This window comes from Perissodus microlepis, chromosome 8 (genome assembly GCF_051167445.1).
Source record: "Perissodus microlepis isolate ML-2025 ecotype Zambia chromosome 8, ASM5116744v1, whole genome shotgun sequence".
Lineage (NCBI taxonomy): Eukaryota > Metazoa > Chordata > Actinopteri > Cichliformes > Cichlidae > Perissodus > Perissodus microlepis.
The window spans coordinates 8,585,373-8,610,939 of record NC_140468.1 but is presented as its reverse complement, the minus strand read 5'-3'; the positions used below and the strand labels follow the sequence as shown (position 1 = coordinate 8,610,939).

The 25,567-nt window shown below is 38.8% G+C and overlaps 2 protein-coding genes across 6 annotated transcripts in view; both read right to left on the bottom strand.

Moving 5' to 3' along the window:
- kif19 (kinesin family member 19) overlaps positions 1–19,149 on the bottom strand; it is a 42,094-nt gene extending 22,945 nt beyond the window's left edge. For 2 of the 4 annotated variants that reach the window (XM_084937301.1, XM_084937302.1), the window contains exons 1-2: positions 16,206–18,518; positions 14,556–14,636 (exon numbers count right to left, since the gene is read on the bottom strand). In XM_084937301.1, coding sequence (XP_084793427.1) covers positions 14,556–14,636; positions 16,206–16,382 — 258 coding nt within the window. In that variant the 5' untranslated portion in view covers positions 16,383–18,518. The other 2 variants (XM_084937304.1, XM_084937303.1) reach the window with 2 other exon arrangements.
- A 2,072-nt stretch (positions 19,150–21,221) lies between these two features.
- The window catches only part of ttyh2 (tweety family member 2), a 67,055-nt gene continuing 62,709 nt past the window's right edge, over positions 21,222–25,567 (bottom strand). The window contains exons 11-15 of one of the 2 annotated variants that reach the window (XM_084937298.1): positions 25,293–25,435; positions 24,887–25,072; positions 24,718–24,796; positions 23,686–23,712; positions 21,222–22,488 (exon numbers count right to left, since the gene is read on the bottom strand). In XM_084937298.1, the coding sequence (XP_084793424.1) occupies positions 22,408–22,488; positions 23,686–23,712; positions 24,718–24,796; positions 24,887–25,072; positions 25,293–25,435 (516 nt within the window). In that variant the 3' untranslated portion in view covers positions 21,222–22,407. The remainder of the gene's footprint in view (positions 22,489–23,685; positions 23,713–24,717; positions 24,797–24,886; positions 25,073–25,292; positions 25,436–25,567) is intronic. The other variant, XM_084937299.1, reaches the window with a different exon arrangement.

Genomic DNA, 25,567 nt, shown 5'->3' with positions numbered 1-25,567 from the left:
CAATTCAGTTTTATTTATTTATCATCATTTGAAAGCACTTAGTCTTGTAAGAAAAAGAGCGTAACATTAAACATGGATTTGCAACAATAAATTGATCCTTTATGAGTGAGCATTTGGCAACACTGAGGAGAAAAACAATCTATAAAAGAAGCAGCAGAAATGATCACTTTGCTATAAAAGTTTTTGTTGTTCTTGTACACAACAAATGCATAAAACGAGTGTTTTCACATTTTCTGCACCCCTGGAAACCTTTTTGGAGGTGGGGGCTAAAAAGTACCAGTTCAAATGTAAACAAAAACTATAATGGAGTAAAATGTTTTCCTTTTTGAAGTTAGTTGGTTTTATGTTGAAAAGCGACATAGCTTGTTAATATATGCAAGGCATATATTAACTTGTATATATGCTTGTGTAATTTTGTTGCTTGAAAAAGCTGATGAGCACACAGCAGTGCTGTTACATAATAGCAAGTATCAAATGCATGCTTTCATGCACAGTTCTGTTTCTGTGCATGCGCTTGGGAAATCATTAGGGACCAAGGGTGTTGATAACACATATAGTCCCATCTGTCATCTGTGTTTCTTGAGTTACAGTACAGGCTACCTTCCCACAGCTCCACCCATGAACATCCACACACAGCATCTGCTGCTTGGAAAGATTCTATACTATTAATTTTCTTAAGTCTCCTGATAAGACTTTAAGGTGCTGGCTCTAGTGTCAGTACACTGTGTGGCAACATAAGACAGGATGTCTGGACATGTGCCTAACCTTCCTGGGTTTAGAAGTTCTCGACACAGACGGCCTTTACCGTAGGTTGTTCTCTGCATTTAATTAAGAGGCTTCTGAGAAGTGTCTGAGGTTAGGTACAGGTCAGTATTAGCCCTTGAGCACTGACATCTAGCGTACAGAACAGGTTAAGAAACGCTTAGAAACGTAGTGTTCTAGACATTAGCTTTATACACATCCTCCCTCTTTCCGGTTTTTGCTCACAGTTACATGGAAACGTACTCAAACACTCACAGCGAAAGAAGCATGTTGATGTGTATAAGATGAAAAAGACAGAGTTTTAACGCACTTATGAAACACAGTATGTTTGAGCACAAAGAAATTCACCTATACAAAAGGTACGTAATTTATTTCCCCACAAGAACCGACTAATCACATTTTGCCACCATGAGCACATTTGGCAAATGTTAAGATGAATTGATGAAACTGTTAAAATGGCAAAATGAGCCTTAAAATAGTTAATCAAACTCATCTCTCTTGAGTTGAGCTTACTTGAGGCGAAGCTGTGAGTCAGTGAACAGCTGCACAGCAATCATTCTCCAAACACAACTGCTACAATACAGCGAGCACATAGATCATTATAAGGGCCTATGTGTTTGCTGTTAACGATCAAAGTAAAGGACAGGCCAAAACTGTGATAGTATAGTAACAGTTAATTTGCCATCACGTCCATTAATGGCTTAGCACTCTGATGATAACAACCAATTGCAGCAGCCAGTGTGTGATTTCTAAACCTCTGCCAAAATGGTTAAACTTATGGGTAGTGGTCAAACCATGATCTTTCAAAGATCCGGAAAGACACAATTTTAGATGTTTGACGTCAAAACAAGACTTTCCACTCAGTTCTAAATTGGCTCTTGTTGTTATTTCTACCAGGACCAATCGCCCCTTTTCACTGGCTGCTGACTTATTCATGGGCACCTCTGAAGGAGACATCAATTTTGACACAAGTGGGCTAGAAGCCCGATGCGCCTGAGAAAAGCACAAAGTGAAAAGGAAAGCAATTTCCTGGTTGACAGCCTCTACAAGCATGGTGTCATTTTTAGCAGTTTTAATCATGGTGTCACAATGGACATCACATGCTACAGCCACTTTTCATTTGGATGCAGCGCGTGACTCATTTTAACTTGACCTTGGAGGCTGGCAAAAAGAAAATGGTCAGAGCGTGAATTTATACATGGTGGCTAAGAAAAAAAGAGGCTATAAAATATTTATAGTATCTCAAGGATCAGCCAAAGTCCGACAACAGCTTGCTTATGAGGCGACATGAACCCAATTAGCATGATGGCATTATCTATACACCTGCAATAAACAGTGTGGTGAGATGGAGCAGTGCTGCCTGGGGCTTTTCTTGGCTGATGTGAATGATGATCCACAAGACTTGCTGTTGGGGTCATTAAACCAGCAGGATTGACTTGGTTGGCCATCCTGCTGACTATAGCACAGCTAGCCCCCACCGTAGATCTATAATTCAAAGCCTGGATGTGGTGCGGTTTCACTAGCGAGCCAGCCCTGGTTGCTTCTCCCTATCATGTGCCAAATGGAAAATGCTGCCAAGACGGGGAACAAAAGTCAGAAGTCTAGAGATCAACCAGTTTTCTAAGCACTATTTCATTACACCTAGATAATGGTTAGGGTCACTAAGAAAATAACAAAGCAAAATCTGAAAACACTACACTAGAAGCAAAACCCTTTTCCTGTCTTGTACTAATCGTATAATTATTTTCAGGCTTTGGTGTAGTGCATCGCTAGCAGGTAAAATTAAGGAAAACCTGAAGAAATGTTGTGAGATATTTTAAGGTTAATTAACAAAAACCTTATACATCAATGAAGCAGCAACAACTGACGCAATAACCAAAGATAGCACAGATGAGAAATCTAAAGAACTGACACCAAAAATGTTAAGATGCTGTCTGAATTAGAGTGAATTGGCTTCAGTGTTGATGAGGTAACATCCCTTAATTAGAATCAGAATCTTTTATTAATCCCTAAGGAAATTATGTGAACAGTTCGTAATGCATGCTTTGAAAAGATGCATTTGTGATAGATTGTGGTCACCCTGAAAGAACTTTCTCACTATGACAAGCAGGCTATTGGGAAAAACATGGAAAAATACTATCTTGTTGTCTACTGAAATCCTTTAATTTGATTTAAAATTATCCCTACAAATCTATATGAGACAGATAAGTTAAAAGTGCAGTTGAAATGTCTGCTAAAATAGAGCTGCTAATATGTTTAAAGACTCTCCCTGCTGACTTCAACTGAGCCACTGGCAGAAAAAGGAAATGCCAGCCACATTAGGTCTACAATGCAGTCCTTTTATTGTCATGCAGGTATTCATCTCTTTATTTATTAAAGGACAGGTACCCATCAGAATATGAAATAAATGTATTAATCTCTGTGTGACGACTCTGCTCTCTGTGTGTATTTCAGTAGTCCCTGCTAATATCTTCTGGCTGCACAATCACATAATAGTAGATTTGCTTAACAATGCCATCTGCATGCTGTGTCAAGAATACTGAAGAAGAATAAAAGGACTGAGATCAGAAAAAGGATGCAAGCGGGTCTAAGCTGTGACCTTTACAAGGCAACCTTTCAAGCTGCTCTGTCAGCAACGCAACCAAAGCTTTGGAAAATCCAACGGGCACAATTGCAGCTGGTTATCTGATAGAAACCCTCGGCACTGCCCTCTGCACCCCAACAATGCTACTGTATATCCCGTTTCAGAGGCTCTCTATGATTGGAGGTGCGTGCTGGATCACAGTATACCTGATACAGTGTGCCTGATAGCAAGGTCTGCTCTTCTATTTGATGTTATATAAGATGTCTGGCCGTGGCTAACGAAGGCCAAATCATTACAGTCAGATGTAATTCCGACTGAGATGTTCAATAATAGACGCAATAGTACTTTCAGCCTCTTGCACAATGCAGCAAGATGTCTTTTAAGCTGAAGAATTGGGTGAGAGAAATTACTTCATTTTGTCCCTTTTAAACTTCCAATTTTCCTCGCTTCACTCATCACTCCCATTATTTCTTTTTTATGTAGCACAGATGCATTATTAAACAGCACGGATTGTTAAAAAGGGCTGAAAGAACAATGCAGCAATCTGTCATCCAAAAAAGCAATTCACTAAACGTCCAGATCACAATTCAGTGTGAAGATGTCAGGTATCTTCACACTGTCATAAATTATACTCTAAAATAAAACAATCAAACCCATTAATCACTTTTATTTTGTTTCTTGTGTTAAAAATGTCATGTTTGGGAGATAACATGCAAGCCAACAGAAGACAATGACAAAAGAGTAAACTCAACTCCAAGAGGTAATTAGGCTGATTACCAGAAAAGCTATTACATGACAACGTGGTACCATCACAAACAAACATCCAGGAGTACACCAGCTGGCAGAAACCCATAGTAGCGCTGTGCAAGAGGCTGGTGGCTTTTTAAAGGCCAGAAGTAAACTCAAGGCCAAGGGCCGGAGGTCTGGCATAACACACAAACTAGGGCAATCACCAGTTATCCAGGCAATAACACACAGACGCAGACTCAAACACATACGACACAGAATCAAGCTACAATTCCGAGGTTGATATGGGTTAACATCTAGCTTCACATTTATCATGTGTCGGAGAACTTAAGAGTCAACTTTAAGATTATTTCTTTAGGATAAAAAGGAAACATTTGAATGAAAATAAATTCCAATTGAAATCAGAAAAATTAAACTGACCTGTACACAGATTACTCCATTCCTTTCTTAATATCTTATTTTTTTATTATAAATTGTAAAAGTCTTCTGTGTGCCAGGATTTCAGATATAAATATGCCAGCATTTTTCCATTTACACCTTTGATGTTCTGCTTTTTCTGCTTTTTGACAAAGATGATGTGAATCATCCATAGCAGATTAACTTCTAATAATAAACAGACCGAACAAACAAACAGTGTAAAATAACTTCATTTTTTTTAAGTGTGTATATTTGCTTTGTTATTTGTTCCTCATTTGTTTCATTGTAATGACTGTTACAATTATCAAAAGGAATTATCACAGGAGTAAGATGACTCTCCTTCTTTCTAGTATAATAGAATAAAAGCTGAAAAAACATGTTGGTGAGTAATGGCCTTTGGAGGATCCTTCCAGATGAAGGCAGCAGCAAGCTGTGCAAGGGTCCATTTAGTACAGAGCCGAGTTAACTTCACACCCATGTTCACACATAATGACAGTAATAGCAAAATGGTGCTCGACAGCATGCTATTTTCAGCCTTTCAGTGAATTTTGCTACCATCATGACATGACAGAAGGAGATGTTGTCCGTGTAAAACACAAAAGAAACCATTACTTCTTCCAAGTCCTTTTTGGAGGCATGGCAGACAATCAACTTTCTCCAAGGTTTCAAAAATACACTCCACTCTCTTTTTTGAAGTTAACTGACAGCTTGAATGTACTAATGAGGTATAGGCAAAAGAAAAACTGTAAGCAGCCCCATGAAAGTGTTGAGTTCATTAAACAAACAAAAATAAATAAATAAAGTGGAGTTTGGAACTGACAAACTGTATAAATTGAACATCCTTTAAAAATGTCAGTATGCAAATTAGATTGTTAAAAGCTTCTGGGTGAGCTCAGGAAGCACAACTGTACTAAATCAACTAGAGTTTTTTAGCTTACTCTATATTGGATTTTCAGTTGAGTTCCTAGGTAATACTTAATAATTTAACAATGCAAATGAAAGGGTTTTAAAAAAAATCCATTGTACTTGAATTAAAAGGAAAAGATACCGGTCGTTATCAATGGTCATCATCCACCTAGTAGATACATCTATGGTATCAATTTGAAAATCCTACGTCAGCTCCCTCTCAATTAATCAAGTTCGCAAAGTTGGGTGACGGCAGGGTGACGACTACACCCCTTCAGGCTTTTATGGTTTAGGGGTGATAAAAATTATGTTTTCATCATATATAATTAGGGATGGGTACCAGCACCGGTTCTGACATAAACGGTAGTAACCAGACCAAAAAGCAGCGCACATTTCGGTGCTTTTTGGTCTGGAATATTTTATTATATTACCGGTAATAATAAAATATTATTAATATTTTTAAAATGATAGCGGCACACACGAAAATTTTTGAAGCACAAACCAGCACAAATGTAGCACAAACGTTTAACATCAATTTTGTTTGATTTGGGTAATGTGGGGGTGCTGGTTGACCTTTTGACCTTTACATTTTCATTAATATATTTAAAACAGAAGCAGCACAAATTACAATTTTAGCAGCACAAACATAGCACAACTGATTGACACCAATTTTGTTTGATTCCATTAATATGGGGGGGCTGGTTGACCTCTGGTGACCTCTAGAAATTTTTATTAATATCTTTAAAATGATAGCGGCACAAAAGAACATTTTTGCAGCACAAACGTAGCACAAACGTTTGACATCAATTTTGTTTGATTCCATTAATGTGGGGGGGGCTGGTTGACCTCTGATGACCTCTAGAAATTTTTATTAATATCTTTAAAATGATAGCAGCACAAACGAACATTTTTGCAGCACAAACCAGCACAAAGGTAGCACAAACGTTTGATACCACTTTTGTTGGATTTGAATAAGGTGGGGGGGGCAACTTCACTCACATTGCAACAAGTGCTTTAAGGTGATACTATGCAAAGGAGGTAACACCTCAAATCTGACGACGAACCTGGTGACGCATAGTGTTTTTTTAAAAGCCGAGAAATGCACCGTATTTGATAGCTTGCTGTGAGACCTCACACCGAGCACATCTTCTGCGGGTGTGGTGCCTGTTATCGGTCCCGGAGTTAGCAACATCCCCCAAGAACCCGAAGAGGAGAGTCCTGGTACCTAGCCCTGCCAGTGTAGCAGAAATGATGACGGATGATGATGGCAGCAGCAGCGGCCGTTCTTCTCTGCGTGAGTAGCTTAATGTTGTTTGTGTGTAATTTACGTTGAGTAGGCTAACCACGTTATTACATTAATGCATGTAAGGTGAACTAGCAAACACCGTCATAGTTACATGCGGCTGTCTTCTTGTTTGATGGCAGATACTCCCTTCACCCTGGCCAAAAAGGCTAAAATGACCAAAGAAAAAGTGGAAAACAGCTAAACATGAGAGGTTTTTGGACAAAGTATGTGTTTTTTCCATTATTTAAAAAACACAAACACAAAAGAGTGATACCATATATCAGAGGTCCCCAACCTTTTTTGCGCCACGGACCGGTTAATGCCCGACAATATTTTCACGGACCGGCCTTTAATGTGTCGCGGATAAATACAACAAAATAAAACTAGCACCGGTACCGAAAAAAAGACGATTTATTCATAACACACGTGAAAAGACCCAGGCAAACAGAGTTAAAGATAAAAACGATAACAAAATAACGCTGAAAACCCTGAAAACCATACATTTCACACCTGAGCCTCAACTCTCACGGCCCGGTACTAAACGACTCACGGACCGGTACCGGTCCGAGGCCCGGGGGTTGGGGACCGCTGCCATATATGGTATCACCAAGAGTGATACCATATATGCTACATATATGGTATCACCAAGAGTGATACCATATATGCCCTATAGCTGCAGAAAAGGCTAACATTGTTATCTTTTTACAAAAAAAACAGCTAAACATGAGAGGTTTTTGGACAAAGTTTGTGTTCTCCATTCTTTAAGCACCGGTTCGAGCACCGTTTAAGCACCGGCACCATTTCAAAAGTACCGGTTTGGCACCGGTATCGGATAAAACCTAAACGATACCCATCCTTATATATAATACATTTATTGTGCAGCTCTTAAAGCTACACAATAAATGGAGACGTGACTCACCTACATCACCTTTTCATAATTACCATCCTTGTGGAAAAGGTAAGTTTTCTATTCTCTGACTCAGTGCTATGATTAAACATTTTCCCCTGATTCTTGTTTTAATTGTCCAATGTAGGCAATTTTCGGGAAAGGCAGTCTCATGGATGAGCCCCACCAGAGAGACAACATGTTGTTATGACTGTAGTAATACGGTAAAAGCCCCCATAGAGACTGGTTCCCACTAGATCATTAATACCCAAGGCATGCAATTCTTTGTAAACACCCTGTAATGGTTAACTGAAAATCTGTCCATCTCAAATACAATCTCTTTTCTTCCTATTTTTATTTCCCTCAGTCTTTTTTGGCATACTTGTTTCTCTTCCCACTCAAAAATTTGACTCTTTCACAACTGATATTTTCAATTTATTGCTTTTTCAGCTCTGGCTAGAGTTATCTCAGCCATTGTGTAAAGGCTTTTTTACCTAATAGTTTTGCCACAATGGACAAATTCTTGCCTGTCACCTATTAAAGCGAGCACATCTATGGCCCTGCCTTTAGAGAGCGCATGATGAGAGGGCACTGAGAGGGATCACTCACAGCACACGCAAACATGCACGATCCAACCAACAACAGCTCATGCTGTAAAGGAGGGTGTAGTGAGAAAGCTAACTCGAGGTCAGGTGTGAGAATAAGGAAAGCAAAGATTATCCACTTTTCTGGAACAGGCTGTCTATTTGGATTGACACATTAACCCACATTTGAAGAAAAACAAAAAAGTAGGTCTACTTTCCACGTCTGGCCCAAACTGCTTCCTCTGCTCTCTGTGGTGCCACAGTTGCCATTTTAAGTTCAGTTCCTGTGCCTAGCACTTTCGCTGTATGCTATTTGCAGCTGTGAAGCTATTCAAACAGTCTGCCTCATAAAAACACTCCACCTAGACAAAGTGTGCCATTTTTTCCCGTTTTTGTTAGAAATAGGCAAGCAAATGTGCTGTTGGAGAGAACATTTCCATTAACAGAGGGTGGAGAAACAATAAGGGAGCAAGTTAATTAGGCATATTTATTGAGTATATCTTATGCATGGCACGGAGACTTGTAAGCATGCTACATATAGAATCAAATTTACCACATTTTTAATTAATCCTGCAGTCTTACTAGTTTCCTATTGTGTGTTTGTGTTTTAAATACTGTTTGTTTTCAGCTAAGAGCTACTGCACAGAAGCTTGTTATGTGACTGCATAGTGACAATAAAGAATCTTGAATCAATGTCAGGATGGCTACCTGACCAATTTTATCAGTCACTGAGTGTCCTATGTAGCATTCTGATGTTTTCTGGCACTTTTGTATTCTGCAGTGCAAACCTTTTCTAATCTACACTACACTGTTTTCTTAGGGAGCTGCTTTTTTTAAACCGGGCTAATTACAGTACAGTCTCTAATGCGAAGGCAATTTGAATCTCCTTTCACTGACAGGCCAGCGTAGAGGATGTCGGAAACTCTATACTGAGCACTTGAGGTTAGGTGCTTCGTAGTTCACAAAGGCAGAAAATTTGCCAGTTAATGGGCATACTGTAATGACGTTGACCTGTGCTTGGACCAAGCTGAATGCTGCTGATTGTCTCAAAGGACGTGATCTTTACAAAGGAAGTAGGAGGTAAAAGGTTACACTTTTGTTTGCCTTCTGGCTGACATTCTCTCTCTTCAGGATAAAGATGAACATGAGCGACAAAACCTGTCCCTGAGAATTTTCTTTAGAACACCCGATATATAAGTACATGGGAATCCCTGCACATACCCATGAAATGCAGTGCAGAATGCACAGACAAGCTAAGCTGTACAGATGTCCCACTAATGAATGCAAGAACGTATTTGATGCAGACAATTCACCTGCTGACTGAAAAGCAACAAGGAAAAATCCACAGTTTTTGTAAACTTCTTCCAAAACGTTTCCTTTATTCTCACAAATGTTGGACTGTAATTTTGAGGAACAGAAATGAAAAAAACAAAAACAGAAAACAAAAACAAACAATGGCCCTGACCTTGTCTAGGTGTCTCTATGGAGATGAGGCCTCAACATAAAGCATTCCCCTCTGTGTGGTGACAGACCAGCCTGGCCAAAAACATGCCTTACAACTCCAAAGGCTAAGACACATGCTGCGTGACGCAAACACTCAACTCTACTAAAAGATATTTTTACATACATGTGTATGAATTTATGTACTAATGTTCCTGATATTCCTTTTCTGGCTCCGCCTTTGAAAATGGATTCAGTTTTTATATAAAGTGTCTGCACATTTATAAGGGATCTGTGCAAAAGGTTTTTCTTAATGTACTCTGTAAAAATAATCAGCTTGTAAAGTGGAATTGCTGAAGAGAGCCACAGGGTGATGCCTACTGTGACACAGGACACAGGCACAGAAATAAGGCTTTGACTGAGATTCGCATTTTCAATGAAATGTAGTGCTGAGGACACCTAGTATGGTATGGTCACTTTTAGGTTGTATTGAACAAAGCACCAGAGCGAATGTCTCCACTCCTGTGTCTGACAAATGTCTAAACTATTATAGGCAAGCTAGCTAAGTGCTACGTATTACTCTCTCTTCTCGGACAAGGACACATCATAGGTGGTGATCCCTGATCACTTAACAGCATGTGTTATCCCACCTGTTTATTTAGAGGCTGCAAGACACCCTTCATCTCAACTTCAACTGAAATGGGTTCCTCAGCTTGCTGATTTTCGTTCTTTCTTTTTTTTTTTTTTTACAGTTTAACACAAAAATGATAATTGCAAATTATACATATACCTCAATAAATACATAACAAAGTTTGTTGTAGTGACAGGGCAGTGATGGGTGTATAAGTTTAAACTATTGCCCAACCCTAAAGATAAAATACCTTTTAAAGAATTAAATGTATTTTCAATGACTCTACCTCTACCTACCACTTTAGTTTAACCATTAAAATGTCACATCAGACTTTGTTAAGTGAAAATGTCCTAAGTAATTATGTTCACAAGGCTGAGTGACCATCTTTAGACCTTATGGGCTAAACATGGCCTTAGTGTTAGCCTTTTAAGGACTGACCTCTCACCTCTGTTTGTATATTACATTAAGATGGTAATGGAAATACTGTGTGCTGCAGGTTCAGTTTCTTCTTAGTGATGTTCAGTATGTGAATGTAAATGTCAATAACTATTGATTAGAAATCTGAAGCACAACTATTTTTTTAAAAACAGAGAGCACATGGCACTCTAAAAGCTGGTTTCCAACAGCATTTAAAAGTTGATGCGTTACATTATTTTTTGCTACTCACCAGAACCTGTCTGAAAAAACAAAATATTTGCAGACCATAGGAATTATATTATCATCTGTGGCAAGAGCTGTTATCTTTTTTGTGTTATATCATCATTAGCAAAGACCAATACACCTAGGCTTGTTTGTTAGGTTAGTTTTTTGAAATTGTTTCTCATTCTCTTTAGAAGTAACAATTATGCCCAATTATTGTTTTTAAGTTGAATTAGGCTATTTAGTTTTTCCCTCAACAGTTCAACGTTTCTTTGATTCTCAATGTCCATAGTGTTAGAGGCTACACCGGTTGCATTAGTTCAGTGGTCCCATAATGTAGTGGTTTACACATTTACCTAACAAACGAAAGCTATCTGGAACAGTCCCGGGAGCAGACATAAATCCTCCCAGAGGAGGCTGCATCAGGAAGGTAAAGTTAAAGTTCAAGATCAAATGTGTGGAGAAGCCTGCTATACTGATCCCTTGTGAAAGAGCTGAAAGTAGCCAGTCTTAATAATTCAAGGTTTCTTTGTTTCCCAATGACCATTGTGTCAGGCAGTGATGGTGTGATGGTACAGTACAGTCAGATAAATTACCACTACTTTTCTGATAGGGATAAAAGTCTCTTTTCTATGCTGAAACTTCACTAGATTATTATGCTCTTGAGTGACTAAAACCTGCAACATTTAAGATCCCATTCACATATATTACCCACTACACCTGTGGCTATTTTACTACTTACTCAAGGACAAGAAAAGCCCATTGAGTGTAAGTGCAACAGGTGGTCCATGAAGATCCCTACAGGCTGTCTCTGGGGGAAGAGTAAGCCTGAGAGAGAAAAAGAGCAGGTGGCACAAGGCTTAACCTGAGCTAAAACTCATCTAATGAGCTCATCTCCACAGGCTTAGCCAGCTTCCAAGTTGTCTGCTTTCTGCCAGGTCAGCCAGATCTGGGTACTCCGGCCCAGTCCGTCGAGTCAGCCACCAGCCCTCTGCTAATCTGTCTGAGCACTACCGTTGGGCCATATGTTTATCATCTTACCAACAAAGTAACATATGCACTGTCTTGTTTGCTTGCAAAAAGATGCTGTCTATAAAGGATTTAAGATGTAGTATAGACATCACTCTTTATTTCTCTGTATGTGATGACTACCACAGGAGTAACAGCTACAGGTAAACAGATTCAGCCCTGTCGTGCAATATAATCCCACCACATCCACTGTGACGATGTGACCTTATCTTACAATATCCCCTCCATTCATGTCAAGGCAGCCCAGGTAAGCCCACAGGTAAAAAACAGATCCCAACAATCCCACTGTCTCGATAACAAGTGTGTAGCGTAAGCTCCACTAATCCTTTGTTGTGAACGTGTACAAGTGAACCTGACGTAACCTCAAAGACGCCACACATCAGCACTCTCAGATATAATAAACTATGTACTGTGGTATTCAGGAGTGAAATCAACACACTTGAGTCAAGCTGAAGAGGAAACATTTTTTTTCTAGCTGAGGTTTGGTTGAGCCTTATTATAGTGGCTGTGTCAGCACCATATCTACCTTCCTGGTGTTATGCACTAATCCCCTGAGTCCAAGCCTATTTTAATGATGTCATGCCAGACTGGTGCTGATGTTGTCCTTAAGCTGTGATTAAATTACTTACGTTAAGACAAACAAGTGATATATCAGCGTCGTGGATAATGAGTTTCTAGCAAATTCCCTCAACAGCATGAAAAAACACTAATCATACCCTTTATTGAATATAACATTCTCCACAAACACTTCTCACTGTTTTACTGTGGTGAGTCATCTGTTGCTACTGTTAATTTTCTGGCTTTGTCTTGGTTAAGAGAAGCTGCCCACCACCAGCAGGCCTACAAATGCCTCAATCAGCCTACACTACGTGAGGAGACACCTCAGCAGGTTCCCAGTCACGATGTTCATTATCGTTTGCACTACTGTCATCACCACTGCACAATTTACTAAATGATCTCGAAGGGGGACCTGCTCAAATGTGAGGCGTAATGGTGAAAATGGTCCTCAAGGGACTTGCACACGCAATGTGTCCTTCTCATATGAAAGGTCACATGGTAGCAACCTCATTAAATACTATGCTCATTGGGAAAAAGGCCATCTGGTCTATGACGGCAAACCAAGTCCAGTTTCTTTTTCTATTCCACTGCCAGAATAAATGAATAGAAAAATCAAGTTTTGGTTGTAGTTTATGAAATATGCCTAAAACTCATTGCTATGGGGAACAGCTATGGCCATGATAGCCAATCTACATTCTGTTCACTCTGAGTCATTCTCGTCATGGTTTACTCTAATGGAAAACACAATTAGTGTAATAGCTCCATTCAAAGCTGCTTATTTGTCAAATAAGTTGGAAAGTAATGTCAAACAAGTTGGTGGAAAACTGAAACAAGACCACAGTGGAAACAAACAGAACCAAGCATGAGGCTGCCAGTACTGGCTGTTTTCATATTAAAGCCAGATGTGTTGTTTTGTCAGACCAACAGTAAAAGCCAAAGAAATTCAAATTATAGAAACAACAAAACAGAAAAAGACTTTCCAATTAAACTGTTTGTCAAATTGCATCATGGTTAATGTAGGCGCTAAGTTAGCAAGATAAAAGTATTAGTGGAATAAAAATAGGCATAAGCATTTGTCCATTGTCCATTTGTCTGACACTACAGAAGAAGTGCACTGCTAATTGGTGAACTACTCATTTCCAATGACTAGGTGGCTGAAAAATACTTCATAAGCATCAGACAGATTCAGAAATAGAAATAATTACTACTTGCTGCCCTAGCCGTCTCTCTCTGTTGCCATTCACGTCACAAAGTTCTTGCACCATTATGAAAATCAAAATCAATGCTTTTTATGACCTTTTCAAGACCTCAGTAATTGGAGCGGCACAGTCTTTATGTTACAACTGTGTGGGCACTACTGGACTTCAGAGATACTTTTTTCTGGACTTAAAAGATACCAGAGGGAAACTGCACCACACTTCTGTTAAAACATGTGTACCTGATTTATTTTGTACAACAAAAAGCAGATCAACACACCAACTATTTTTTTTTAAATCTACAAGACGACTTGGTGTGGTGCGTATACATGACTTAGTGCAAAGCACACACTCACTGTTACCATTAACCTTAGTTTTAGAAAGTAATGCATACAAACCCCTGTTTCTCTTTCCGACAAGCATATGTCAGTATTTACAATGTATGACTTGATGAAGCTACTTTGAAGTTGCTGACAGACCAGTACAAGTTGATTTTAATTATGTTATTGGGTTAGTGCTTGTTAGTGTCACAGTCCATATAACTACAGCAAGTGACATTAAAACTGCATGTGTAATAATGGGTTTTTTTTTAATAAATCTTAAAGGTGAAAATTTTAAAATATATGAAGCACATAGTCTAAGACCTTTAAGGAGCTTTTTATTACTTGAGTCTGAATCTTGCAGCATTCATATACATATGCATTATGATGTATGCTTTATACATTAGGTTGTTTTTTTTAAAGAGATGCTGATGTTGCAAAGGTCCCTGTAGGCACCTTATTTGTGCAGTCTCATGACAAGCAGGAAGGAAGACAGTATCCCTCTTTCACACAAAGCCACCCCATCACTCACTCACATGCCGAATGAAAAATTAAAAGACCAATGTCTCACCTGGTCGTCCACTCTGTGGGCCACGATTGTAGCCCCCTCCTCCTGCTCAGCATCGCTGAGGGGTCGGATTCTCAAGGCAACCTGCAGCAAACAGAGCAAACTCTGAATGTAATCAGCTTGGATATGTTCGGTTTCATGACATCATATCTAAGAAAATGACACTGACCGCACATAAGACAACATGTCTAAGGTTTTATCTGTAGTTTAAACTGAATTTTTACAAATGCTTTAATGTCACTTGTTAGAGTGCTTCAACAGAAAAGCATTTTATAAGAAAAAAAAACTGGCTCATATATCAAATGCAGCGCACGCTTTGCTGATTTTGAACATTACAATGGTTTTGGGAATGAAGAAAGCAGGTGAGTAATGTTCAATACGGCTCAGGATTGGCTTTGTGCAGGATAAAAAAAGAATCCCTGAAGATGAAATGTGATTTAGAATAATAAAGATGTGCGAATATAAGTAGGAAGGGGAACTATGATACACTGCTATATTGCATTAAGGGAGTTGTAAAAGATGTATCCTAGTAATAACCCAAATTCATGGAAATGAAACACATAAATTGCATGAGTAATCTTTCAAATGTCAAACACATTTTTTTCACCATTTAACTTAATAATAAGGTATAATCACACTTAGCGGAAAAATGCAGGATCTTCTAACTTTTAAGTCTTTTCTCTCTCACAACCCCAATTCAACCAGGGTAGGTAAACTGGAAACTCAAAATATCACTTTAAATGCAGAACTGTAGTTTTAGAGTCTAAATTATGAATACTGGATGGCACTTGGCAGACACATAACAACTTAATGAGTGGAGCATTGTAATACGACAGCATTATGCACATTCAGACTCCTACTGTTAGTCTAAATCTGTCTGCATGATTTAGAGATCAGCAGAAAAGCTCTGACTGAATTAAAACAGGATGAAAACAGAGTGTAGCAATACCAGCAGTGTGTTAGATCCACAGGGGTGGCACATGAGCTGCATTCATATGCATTCAAACAAATGTGCTATGACGTTCGTGTATATAAGGGCTTTTATAGTGGATGTGGATCCACCTTAGATTCACCTAGGCAACAAATAGAAATAATAAGGTCCTCTCTCTATCAGCACCATGTAGAAGGTGTATTACATGGGGGACAAGAGAGGCCAGGCAACTGAAACAGCCACTTCAATAATTCAGGTAAGGGCTGCAATGCAGGTGGTATAAAAGAAAATTGAACATTCACTATAAACGCCAGCAGCTTAAATGGTTAGGAATTCAAGAAGAAACCACTAGAAAGAAGAACAAGAACCTAAAAATAAACTATGCTTAGGCTAACTCCATGATGCCGCTAATGTATTTTAGTTTAATTAAATTATATGTTTTAATGCCGAGGTCACTTAGGGGTGAATAGGATGGGTTTTTTTTGTTTGTTTGTTTGTTTGCTTGCTTTTTTATATATAAAGGGTGGTATTTGGTATCCAGTGTGAAGCCACCTTTTAGTGCATATGTCATTCAACAAAAAATACAGGCATTTTTTAGGCAAACTTCACAGGACTGCAGCCTACAGGTGTACTCTAATGAAGTGATCACCGAGTGTTCAGTTAACTGGCAGAAAATTTATGAGCTTGTTTGTATTAAATGGTGATGGTTTTCTACTACTCACCAATAGTGATGGGTCGTTCGCGAACGAAATGGCTCTTAGAGCCGGCTCTTTGAAGTGAACGACGCGAGCCGGCTCCTTATCGCGAGCCGTCACGTGGTTTTTGTTTTTTTTTTTCTTTCTCTCACCCTCTCTCTCGCACTTTTTTTCCGCTTCACTCTGCACGCGAGCCTTGTGCATTAGGGCGGTAGTTACACTCAGTAGCACAGGAACAGAGCCAGAGGGAGAGAGAGAGAAAGAGAGCCAGGGACAACAACGTCACATTAGAAAGGTATAGTAATCATCCACAACTATTTTCAGTTGCTGATAATAAAGGATTCAGAAAGTTTATTCATGCGGGCCCATATGACAGAGAATATGCATCTTCTGTTTGTTTTCATATTTTAATTTATATTTAATTGTGTTATGATTTGCAGCATTTTGTGTTGTTTCATTTTAAATTTGTTTAAAAGGAAAAAGCTGAAAATTTAAATAGTTAAAAGTTGAAATGTGAATAGTTGATTTTTGTATTATATGATTTTAGGGCTGCCACGATTAGTCGACTAGTCACGATTACGTCGACTATCAAAATCGTCGACGACTAATTTAATAGTCGACGCGTTGTTTGAAGCTTTGTAAGATCACAAAAGACGCAGAAGTAGTAGGATTTAAGAGTGTAATAACGGAATGAAACAGAAGATGGCAGCACTGCATGTACAAGGATGCCAGCTGCCGTTAAACCCCGAAGAAGAAGAAGTAGCTCTGTCCCAGAATTCATAGCGCAACCCAGCTCAGTTTCCAACAATGGTGGCAGCTAGTTAGTTTTAATATTACTCTTATTATTCTTTCTGGGTCACAAAATAAACGTTTAACATATTTTCAGGCGAGAATGTAGCTGTATAAACCTCAAATATTTGCTCAGTTTATCAAGACACCACATATTTTCAAAAGCGCTCCGATGTTTTCAGAGACATCTGTTACCCACTAGCTTGATAGTTAGCCGGGGGCAAGGCTCACTAGATCCCGTGAGAACACCGGACTCCCGGCAAATCGTTTTCAAACCCACCGCCGTCTTTCGCTACTCAGGTTAAACATATATAAGTCACTTAGATAACTTAAAATGTTATTGTTTGGCTTTTTTTTTTTTTAGTATTTTATTTGTTCCTGAGTAAATCAGTTTGGCTGAGATTAAAGTTATAGTTTTTACACAGCTGAGTAAACGTCAAGCAGACAACTGATTATCAGAAGTGTGAAATGGTAGAGAATATACTCCGGTGTCCTGTTATATTTTAGATAGCAAGGAGTTTATTAAACTTCACCGAAACAATCTGCAAATTTCATTAAAATTTAATAAACTATCATCTTGTCTTTATTTTTAGTTAGCACATACCTTAAACACTTAAAGCTGTAAGCTAATGATAGTTATATAAGAGCAGATGCATGCTGGTGCAATAAGCTGTACGTTTTACGTCCAATGGATGCATGATCTGATTAGTCGACTAATCGCAAAAATAATCGGTGACTAGTCGACTATCAAAATAATCGTTTGTGGCAGCCCTATATGATTTATTTATTACATTTTATGTGGAGTGAATAAATAAAAGTATATTAACGGTGGCCCCTACAGACAAAGCACATACAAACTTCAAATCACATACGAACTCCAAAACACGTACAAACTCCGAAACACGTAAAAACTCAGAAGCACGTAAAAACTCAGAAGCACATAAAAACTCAAAACACCTACAAAAGACAACAGAAGTGCTCCAGGATGCTAGGGCGCAGTGTTGAGCTTTTGTTACCTAGTGGCTACACAAGCCAGCAAGTACCAACGACCGGATTTGGTGTGTGGTAGTAACAGGTAAATGAACTTTTTTTTTTTTAATTATTTGAATATATATGAGTGCCTGTGTATAAATACACAAACAATACACACATGCTTTCAATTGTGTAATTTAAGTGATCTAGTAGCTCTGCTTTGGAAGTTCAGTTCATGCTAGAAATGTGTTTTGGAGTTTTTATGTGTTTTGTCTCTAGGGGCCACCACATATATTTATATATAAACATATATAAATAAAACCACTTTTTTTTACGTTAGTAATTCCTTTTGTGCATAATTTTATATTATTGTTAATAATAAATTAAAGCAACAAAACAACCTGAAGAGCCGGTTCGGAGCCGAAAGAGCCGGCTCTTTTTAGTGACCCGAACCGAAAGAGCCGGACCTCTAAAAAGAGCCGTAAATCCCATCACTACTCACCAACAGAGCGAACTCATTTGACAAAGTTAGTAATGGCTCAATAAAAAAATATCATTAAAAAAAAAGCATAGGTTGAAACTCACAGTTAGCTGGTGGTCCTTTGACTCTCCGGTGTCCTTCATGTTCACTTTCGGTCAGCCTGAAGGGTAGCGAGCATCAACAGAAAACGGGGCACTGGACCATCCCGCTCCCCGTCGCTACCTGCATGCCACCTACTCTTTAAGAAAAAAAAGCACCTGCAGCCCACCGCACACACCTAACAACTACTAATATACCCGGGTCCTGCCTTTAATGCTCACTGGCTGTAGCTTGTCAATAGTAACAAGCGCGACTGGCGAGCTAACAATCTCTTCGAGTCGTTTTTACTCAACGACATTAGCTTTCCTACAACTACCGACCGACTCTACTCTCTCACTCGCTTCCTCTTTGTGTCCTCGAGAGCGCGTCGGTGGGTATCTTCTACGCAGCGGGTCGGGAAACACGGGAATAATTTAGCCAGACAAAGAGTTAAAGGTAGCGGCAGGTAACAGCAGCACCAGCAACAGCTCACCTGCTACTCGCACTTCTCTGTGTCTGTGTCTGTCCTCGCTCCTCTCCGCTCCTTGTCCTGTGTTTACGCGCGCGCGCGTGCTGTGTTGTCCCTGGAGATTCGCGGAACACCGGCAGTATCAAATCAGCTACTGTAAACACCAGTACATCCGATTATAAAATAAAACCCTCTAGTCCGGTTTTTCATTGCTTTGGGTGAATAAATAAATAAATAATATGACATGGCATGTGTGCTCCCAGTTTTCCTATCCTAGGCTACACAATGATTGTAAAGGAAATACAAACATAACCCTCTGTACCTTGTAAAAGTGCTTCATAGCAACCTGGGTCATATTAACATTTTATAACGCTTCTGAATTTCAAAAGGACAATAAAGTAGACAAAAAGTCACATTTAAACGAGCATTTATCAGTTATCGGACTGGATGTGCCTTTATTATTAATTATTTTTAAAATAAATCTTTTGGAGAGTTTCTAAAACACCTTTAAATCAATGGTGAATATTTTTAAATGGCTGTATGCGTTTATCCAAACCAGTTATTGAGCATTCAGATAGATCTGTGATCCTAATATCACACATTTTACGGACGCGAATAGTTGGAAAATGGTAACCTTCTTTAAATGTCTTTTTCTGTATGAAATACCCTTTCTGTGTGACTTTGCTGACATCTGGTGGAAATGTTATGCAATTACCGTTTCAAGACATCAGCTTCAAGCGGATTGATGTTGACCAGAAATCAATAAATACATAAAAGGGGGGGGAGGAAAAGGCAGTTTAAAAATATAATAGCATAAGCTCTTTTTACGACCACAAAGCGTGTTTACAAAATGATCTGTAGTGAAAAAACTTTAGATCTTTAAAACACTAAACTTCTGTAATATTTACTGAGATACCGTTTCCGCTGCACTCTACTGACATCTGCTGTAGAAATGGTGCAATTACTATTTTAGACAATCAATTTCAAGCGGCTTAATGCTGAAAAAAAAAACAAAAAGCCGAAAAATGAGCAGAAAGGGGAACATAAAATACCTACTAAAGTAAGTTGTTTTTACTTTCATAATTTTTAATTTTCTAAACAACCTAAGGTAGATTATAGTCTTTAAAAACAAACAAATAAACCAAACCAAAAGAAGGTAACAGGGATATTTTAAACTAGAATTACCCTTTAGATCCCATTGTATAGTTCCACCAAGCAGTTAGGACTTCTCTAGACCTGATCTTTGGGATATAAAATGTCATTGTTTCGTCATTTCTATCGTCATTTTATCCTCTCGGATATTTGTGTGATATTTCCTCCTAAATCTGAATTCTAGGTTATTGGGTAAAAATATCTTCAGTCTTGCTATGCAGTGCTGTGAAAAAGTATCCTGTCCCTTATGTTTCAAATCATAACACTAATTTTAATATTGGATAAAGACAACATGAGAAAATACAAAATGTATTTTTAAATGATCATTCGATTCATTAAGAGAAAAATGCTATCTAAACCTACCTGTGAGAAAAAGTGATTTCGCACTGACCCTTATAATTGGTTGAGCCACCTTTGCCAACAAGAATCAGATTTGTTAAATGACAAATTAAGTGTGTTTTATCACACTTTTTCTAAAGCTGATTTCAATTTCATGAGCTACACTCAGCCCTGATTACTGCCAGACCTGCTAAACAACAGTAAAATAAAATATAAAAGGACCTGTTTGACAGAATGAAGTAGGCTAAAAGATCTTAAAAAGCAACGAATCAGGCCGTGATCTAAAGAAACTCAAGAAAAGATGACAAATAAAGTCACAGGGTTACAAAGACCTTTTTAAGGCTTTGGGGCTCAAGCGAACCCCGGCAACAGCCACAAACTGGTGTAAATCGAACAGGTTTTCATAAATAAATTAATAACGTTGATGATATGAAACATTTAGATTTGTGACAAATATGCAAAACTAAATATATAGAGCTCACTAAAAATGGGATAGCCATGTGCTCACAGCAACCTTCACATCTGACCTCAAAAAACCAAAATCGAATAATTTCATCACTGAGTACAAATGAACCCTGGTCCCTGCCTCTTCATCCTTTACTTGGGAAGAATTGTACATATTTTCAGCAGTCTTTAAAAATACTCAAGGAATCACTAGTACACAATACACTAATTGCATGTGGATATGTTTCAGTTAAATGCACAAGGAGATCTTATTGATTTCAGGCACAAACACTCAAAAACAAAATTAAGACTCATCGCGTTGTACTCAAAGCTGGTTTATTCAATTTACGATTAGACCCTGAAGTTTGCGTACACATACTGACACACACACACACACACACACACACACACACACACACACACACACACACACACACACACACACACACACACAAACAAAATTAAGCACCACTCTCTGTGCCTGTACAGTGCAACATGCTGAAACAAACACACAAAACGTATTAATGACACAGCATATATCCAATCCGCACAGAAAGTCATCGTTAGTCGGTACAAACATGTATTGTTTGGATTGTTTGCTATGGTGAAAGTAATTACCTGAATTCATTAATCAGACAGCAGCACAGCTTCCCGAATCACAATAGGAATGACGACTTTATTGGATTAGTTGGATTAGATATACAGGGAGTATGAATTAATGGCCCATTAGAAAATACAAAAAATAGTGGTCCTATGTATTGCTGGACAGAACTAGAAAAAGTATATAAAAATGGCACACAGTTTAAACATAAAACAGAATAAGACAACAATCTGTTATTTTACAACTTATTTACAGAAGCCATGGTCTCAAGGTAGTCTCGTCTCTGTAGACTCCTAAAGCTTCACTAGCAGGCGTGTTTGTGTGTGTGTGAGACTGCAAATAAATTATACTGCTCCACAAACTCCTGCTGTGTGCTGCCAGTGCTGGCTCTGTGCTTCACAAATATCACGCATGGAGCACACTACATAGAAAATAACGATGCATGAGCTATTGCGTTCACATCTTTTATCTTTGGAGACTCAAATATAAGATGTCAAAATTAGTACACATCTCCATTTCAAAGGCAGAGAGAGAGATCTCAACTGAATTTAAACTTTCTTTTTTACGTTATTGGGAAACAACTTTTTTTTGTGTGTTTTTTTATATGTTTAAAAGAGCGTGTGAGGGTATCAAAGGACAAAACTGATTAAGAGATTGTTAAGTTTGACAGCACTTCTTGGAAACGTCTAGCACGTTCTCCACGAAAGGATAGAAATGTCATGAATGAGCTAAAAGAACAGAGAGAAGATTACAGATATTGTTCCATTATCATTAGACTCCACACGCTGGAGTCCTGACTAACGTGAAGCCACACAGTTTCCTCTGCGAGTCTTCTATCAACTGCATGTTGCTGTCTTGTAGATGGTATGCGATGCTGCTTCTCTCCTTGGGCAAACAGGGAAGTCTATGCTTGGAAGTCATTTCCAAAGTGTCTCCTCTGTTCTTCGGTCATGGACAGGTAGGTGGCCCTCATGGTGGGAGAGTACTATAGACAAAACACCAACACAGAGACATATAGAGAATATTACAAGTCTGTTGTATTAGATTGTGGTGATGTAAACATGTAAAACTCATTTGTAATGGAAGAAAGTAGGGAAAATGGGCTTAAAGGAACAGTCCACTGAATATCTATCTTAATGTATCAAATTCACTCTACTGTGGCACTGACATGAGAAATGTTTGAGGCTCCCGAGTCCCCTAGTGGGACATAAAGCAGGGAAAGCATGGATGATCAGGTTAAAAAACAGGTGAAGTGAAACTACAGAAGAATGAATATATAGTACATGTTTATAGTATAGCTACACGCTACACAGTTTATTAGTTACACCTATCTAGTTCTGAGTTGGAGCACCTTTTGCTTTCAGACCGGCAGTAATTTCTGCTTTAATAGGAGGGTTCATAATTTTTTCAAATCACCTTTCTTCCCCATTCTGATGCTCAGTTTGAACTTCAGCAGGTCATCTTGACTATTTTTACATGCCTAAATATCGTGGGTTGCTGCCATGTGATTGGATGACTAGGTATTTGTGTTAATGAGCAGTGGAATAGGTGAGTGTATGGCTGGCGAACATATGCGTATATAAAGACTACTGGCTAGTATATCAACAAAAATTCTGTGTTGGAGAGTGTGCAAACTTTTAAATGCCAGATTTCATTCCTACAGTGGTTGAATATTAGTTTCTAAGACAAAGTTTCAGTGGAGTATTCATTTAAATCATAACAGACCATGGCAGGGTAAAATATTTTAGATATCACCTATAGTTTGTTTTAAAAGGTCAATCCTTTATTCATTAAATACACACATAGCATAAAGTATGTGAAACACTTTCCAGGTAAAATCCATTTTATTGCAGTGCACAGAATCCCTACTGCTAACACTTTTGTGTCAGTGCTAGGTGTAAAACTAAATGACCGGAGAAAGACTGCATGCACATAGGAGCTGACTGTGAAAGTACCCAGAGAAGTAACTACCGTACCACCCTGTGAACACCAGGGGCTGAAATACCCTTGCTAAGTGAACCTATCTGCGACTGGGACAATAGGTTGCAGATTAAAAGTCATGCTAAACAGGAGAACTGCACAGGAGACGAGATAATGTGAGGTGAAGGAGAAATGATAGGAGATGGAACAGAGGGACAAGTGAGGGACTTTATTCCTGACAGAGAGAGAAGAAAAGACTTACTCGATTTCTATACTGCTGAGAGTATATCTCCAAAAGTTGATTAAAAAAAGAGGGAATATAGAAATGAAAGATACAAACAAACATACACATGACAAACAAACAAACAAACAAAAAAATATATAAAAGAAGCTGTTAGCCGAAGATGACTGCATGATTCTGTACAGTTATAGCCATGAGGAAGAAATTAACATGCATATTATTTGGTTGTATTAAAGAGTCAAAAGACAGAGCATATCACATGTTTAGTTGGTACTTTAGCTGGAATTAAAGGTTGAAGGTTAATGATAATGATGGCTAACTTAAAAAGAATTACATACATTAAAACTGCAGTAACACATGTATAAATTTGGTTCAATTTAGATTCTAAACATATAAGCAATCTTTAATAAAACATCTGAGCAGGAAAAAGGATAAAAACTTATTTCTTTCCTATAACTGTAAGCAAAATCCAGATTAGAGATCTGTAAAATGGTGTACAGCATGCTATTAGGAGCGTGTGCTGAATGAAAACTTCATTTAAAATGTTTCTATTTTTATCTCTGTGATATAACAGGAGACTAGAGGCCCAGCAGGGTGCTGAGTTAATTCAGTGAGGAAGAAAAACTTGTGTGTCGACAGTGAAAGAGTTTATGGGTTACGGCCTGTGTCACCTTATCCCGAGAGAGAGGCCTGAGAGAGGCTAAATGATGTTCTGTTCATATTAAATATTAACTAAATTACTTCTCCTCTCCTTGCTTTGGCACTGTAAGCCAGCCTCCTGTATGTTGTTCACAGCAGAAAATAAAAGCCACAGTGTAAAACACAAGAGTATCTGGTTAAATACTATAAAGAACCTTTAAAAAGAGTGGATTTAATTGGAATTAAAATTTAAGTGACGTGAATGTAAAATGTAACAAAGGAGGTTAGCTGAGTCACCAAGTTAAAAAAATGAAAGAAATAATAAGCTGTTATTTCTAAGAAAACCACTTCCTGAGTTTAACTGAGAAAGAAATGACATCATAGGAAGGACTTGGCCTCTGGGACCCAACGCACCGATGGGGGTGGAGAGCCTCGTCCTATCAGAGGAACATTCTCATACCGTGGATTTCCCCCGAAAAGAGCTGTGTGGTTCCTGCAGAAAAAAATGAGAGAAGTGACTCGGATATGGCTCAAATTTCTGATGTCACTTTCCCCCCCCCCAAGTTATTTTTTTTTGACTCACATGTACTCAGACATTGGGGCATTGGAGACAGCCGGGGCGGGCGGGTGCAGGCTGGTCTGGCTGCCCATGCTGCTGCTGTAGCTGCAGAAGCTGTGCATGTTGGTGTGGTCAGGGTTCTGAGACCCTAATCTCCTTGCCCGTGGGTTGAACGGGTCCTCCTCATCCATGTCATCGTAATCTTGTTCCCTTCAGTGAAAAATTAGGAAAGGAGCATCAGAGGAAAGGTTTACGATATTGCATTTCTTGGGTACGGTGTGAATGACGCCTGATGGAAACAAAACTTCAAATTACACTATTCTTTGGTATGTGCTGGCTTAGACGGTACACCGGGATGTACATAGAGAATGGTGCAGAATGAGAAAACGAGGGCGCTCAGGCAGGCAGACAAGCCTGAAAATGTACTGACCTGCAGGCAATTTGTCTCCATGCCCTGGGAATGGCACACAGCATGACAGTGAAGGCACAGGCTGCCAGAATGGAGAACAGGCAGAGGTACAGTACACCCTCCACTCCATCATAGCACACCCCCACCATTGCATCCAGGTAGTCCTAAAGAGGTCAAATGCAGAACACAGATATGTGGCCAAACTGTTTGCTCATTATCTGTACTCTCGCTGCCATGTTTGAATACACAGCGGAACAAAATGAGCCAAAGATGAAAAAGCATTTAGTGCATCGGTG